The sequence below is a fragment of the Salvia hispanica genome, chromosome 2 (assembly GCF_029641045.1).
Source record: "Salvia hispanica isolate PSC_SH4W2 chromosome 2, Shi_PSC_v1, whole genome shotgun sequence".
NCBI classification, from domain to species: Eukaryota; Viridiplantae; Streptophyta; class Magnoliopsida; order Lamiales; family Lamiaceae; genus Salvia; species Salvia hispanica.
This window is the reverse complement of record NC_142693.1, coordinates 47,960,284-47,964,120: the sequence shown is the minus strand read 5'-3', so window position 1 is coordinate 47,964,120 and position 3,837 is coordinate 47,960,284. Positions and strand designations below refer to the sequence as shown.

Below are 3,837 nucleotides of genomic sequence, written 5' to 3'. Positions count from 1 at the left end.
GTGAAATTCTGGGAGTTGAGATAAGAATTGCACTATCCCTTTTAGGGTAGAAATAAAGACACTATCTACGTTATTTCTCTTATTTTCCAGTTAAAGTTATGAGGAGGACCTAATCATTAATGCAGTTGGGTGGGTAGTGGGGGCTCACACACGACTCAAATTAAAAATTATGGCATTTTGTCTCAATTCGTGTTAAAGTAGTGGGGTATATTATAATACTAAAAAAATCTATTCTGATTGATTCCCTCGACTTTTGTACTGGGGAATCAGTCATGAAGTCTGCAATGTTTATTCGATGAAATATTAAAGAATGAATACCCAAATTTTACATATTTCTCAAAAAAATAAACAAAATTAAACACTAAACAAAAGTTTCATGAGTAATTGGATTAGTTGGAGTAGTTCTTTAAAATATCAATGAAATTTTAAATATATTACTGTATTGAACTAGTAAATACTCTATTCATCCCATAAAAGATGTCACACTTATGGGACAATACGGTATTTTAGAAAATTTTGTTTAGTGTGTTAAATGAAGAGAGAAAATAAAATTTTTATATTAATATAAGAGAGAATTTTTTTTTAAAATAAAAATATCATATTTTTTGTGGAATAAAATAAAAAGGAAAGTAATATTAGACGGAGGAAGTAATAAATTAGTTGTACTAGATTTTGATTTTACTTTCAATTTTCTTATTTTGGCAGACTGCGTCAGTGCTTACGAGGGAAGGGCAACATCGGTTTTTAAGTTTTTAGTAATAAGAAAATATTAGTGGCCTATAAATACCACTCCTTTGATGTTAGTTTGTAGATCGAGAGAGCATTTGCATTTGCTTTGGAAGAAAAAGAAGTGTTTGGAGATGGCGAAATCACCAGAAACAGAGCACCCAGTTAAGGCTGTTGGGTGGGCTTCGAGAGACACATCTGGAGTTATGTCCCCTTTCAATTTCTCAAGAAGGTGAGTTATTTGGATATTTGCTACATTTTACTCATAGGTAGTATTCGCTATCGTAGATAACGTAGTACCAAGATATAATCTAGAATTGAATTGTGAGATTATTTTTATTGAAGAGGGTTAGCTATGACTAATTATCACATGATTATCTATCTAGGAGATTCAATTTCATGAAGCAAACACACTACATATTTAATCCTGAAATACAATTTTACAAACCGTACATAGTGTTTTATACTCAATCACTTGTACTTGCAGGGCAACTGGCGATCGTGATGTGCAGTTCAAGGTTCTGTACTGCGGCGTCTGCCATTCTGATCTTCACATGATAAAGAACGAGTGGGGCTTCACACAATACCCTATTGTTCCCGGGTAAACCATTCAATTTTCAATCTTTCTCTCAATATTTGTTGATAGGTTCAAGGTTTTGTTAGAATATTATGTTGAAAATCTCATTCCTCATTAGAACGCTTAAGAGAGTGGGTAGTCTAGTTTTACATGGTACCAAAGCAGATCTAGATCAATAAGCTCTCTTTGATTTTTTGTAAAAGCTGTTTTAAAAAAGAATCTATTTATACAGTGACCAGTTTAGTTTTTGTTGGATTGAGCTGTGTGATTATTTTAGTTAGAGGGGTGGCTATGGATTAATTGTTACATGATTATCTATTTATGATTGAGTTATGAAATTCAATTTAATTCCGAGATATAATTTTGCAAATCGAATAGTCCCATAGTCCCCCTATAAGTGATTTAAAATTTCATTTTGTCATTTTGGGATGTCTGTGATTTAAAATCTCATTTGCTTTTTTCCATTTTGGGTAGGTAGACCTACCATTCAACTAGCTCATTTACATTTTATTATAAAACAAATATGAGTACACATCCTCCTAACTCATTTTTTTCATTTTTCTTCCGAAAGTCTAACAATTTCTTAAAATCTGTAGTCAAAATGAGACTATATATGTAGGACAAACGGAGTATTAATTAGTTGATTTTGATGTGGCTGAGTATCATAAATACAGGCTGGATTTTGGTAATAGTAGTTGACAAAATCTTGTTTTGAGAAAGAATTTTGTTCACATTTGATGCACAGGCATGAGATCGTGGGAATAGTAACTGAGATAGGCAACAAGGTTGAGAAAGTGAAGGTAGGAGACAAAGTAGGAGTGGGATGCTTGGTGGGATCGTGCCGCCAATGCGACCAATGCTCCAACGATCTCGAAAACTACTGCTCCAAACAGATCCTCACCTACAGCATGCCTTACTTGGACGGCACAATCACCTACGGCGGCTACTCCGATCTCATGGTCGCAGACGAGCACTTCATCATCCGATGGCCCGAGAATCTACCCATGGACAAGGGCGCTCCCCTCCTCTGTGCTGGCATCACCACCTACAGCCCCCTCAAGTACTTCGGCCTCGACAAGCCCGGCCTCAATGTCGGGGTTGTTGGCCTCGGTGGCCTCGGCCACGTCGCCGTCAAGTTCGCAAAGGCATTCGGGACTCGAGTCACGGTCATCAGCACTTCCTTGAGCAAGAAGAAGGAAGCTCTCGAAAATCTCGGCGCGGATGATTTCTTGGTCAGCCGCGACGACGAGCAGATGAACGCGGCAGCGGGGACGCTGGACGGCATCATTGACACCGTGTCGGCGACACATCCCCTGCTGCCGTTGTTAGGCTTACTGAAGCCTCACGGTAGGCTTATCACAGTCGGGGCTCCCGAGAAGCCGCTCGAGCTCCCGGTGTTTCCTCTAATTTTTGGTAAGTTAAAGGATGAGAGAGAATTAGAAAAAATATAAAAAAGGGTGATAATTTAGAAGACACTTTCAATTTTTGACATGAGACTGAATGGAAGCTTGAGACTATTTTTTGTGGAGGGATTTGATTTGAATTAATTGACAGGGAGGAAGTCGATATCGGGAAGTGGGATCGGAGGGCTGAAAGAGACTCAGGAGATGATGGATTTTGCGGCGAAGCACAATATATTGCCGGATGTGGAGATAATCCCGATAGACTACATCAACACTGCTATGGAGCGTCTCTTGAAGGCTGATGTCAAGTATCGCTTTGTCATTGACGTTGCCGGTTCCTTGAAATCCAACTAAGGAGGCCATTTGCTATCAATAATTCGCTACCAAATAAGGAGACTGTTAAGGGCGTAATAATAGAGCTATACTTTTCCGACATTTGGTGTCGTATTGCTATTGTATAATGAGTGGTTAACAGTACTAATTTCAATATCTGTATTATGAAAACGTATGGGTCGGCGAAGACGTATATGCATGTTCCAATAGAATTCCTTCTTAATACTATATGTCTATATCCCAATGGAATCCAACTTCGTTTTAAAATTTTAATATTTTTTAAGTTCAAATTTTGTGCTAAATATATGTCCAAGAAATGGTCAAATTTAATGGTGTAGGTGGACCAATTTGTGAAGCTATCATACATGCTACCTCCGTCCTCAAATTTTGACACACTTTGACCCGAAAAGGGTTTTAAAAAATGTAATAAAAAGTGAGTTGAAAAAGTTGGTGGGGGCGTGGGTCCTACTTTTAAAGTATTAATTTTATAATAAAATGTGAGTAGGAATGAGTTAGTGGAATATGAAGTCTACTACCAAAAATGGTACTCCCTCCGTCCCAAGGTATTAGACCAACTTTCCTTTTTGGGATGTCCCAACATATTAGACTCATTTCCTTTTTTAGCAAAAAGCATTTATCTTATTTTATTCTCCACCTACTTTTTTCTCTCTTCTCTCCCCTACTTTTTCCCTCTCTCATACTTTACTCTCTCCACTTTAACTATTTAAATATCAATTCCTTAAATCATGTGCCCAAAAGAAGTGAGTCTAATACTCCGGGACGGAGGGAGTAAAAGGT

General features: G+C 37.6%; 1 protein-coding gene across 1 annotated transcript; it reads left to right on the top strand.

Moving 5' to 3' along the window:
* The first annotated feature begins 782 nt into the window (after nucleotides 1-782).
* Nucleotides 783-3,267, top strand: LOC125200881 (8-hydroxygeraniol dehydrogenase-like). Its single transcript, XM_048098693.2, has 4 exons — nucleotides 783-958; nucleotides 1,214-1,327; nucleotides 2,049-2,716; nucleotides 2,858-3,267. Exons 1-4 carry the CDS (start codon nucleotides 798-800, stop codon nucleotides 3,058-3,060), a joined length of 1,146 nt encoding a protein of 381 aa, XP_047954650.1. The 5' UTR covers nucleotides 783-797; the 3' UTR covers nucleotides 3,061-3,267.
* Nucleotides 3,268-3,837: the final 570 nt, after the last annotated feature.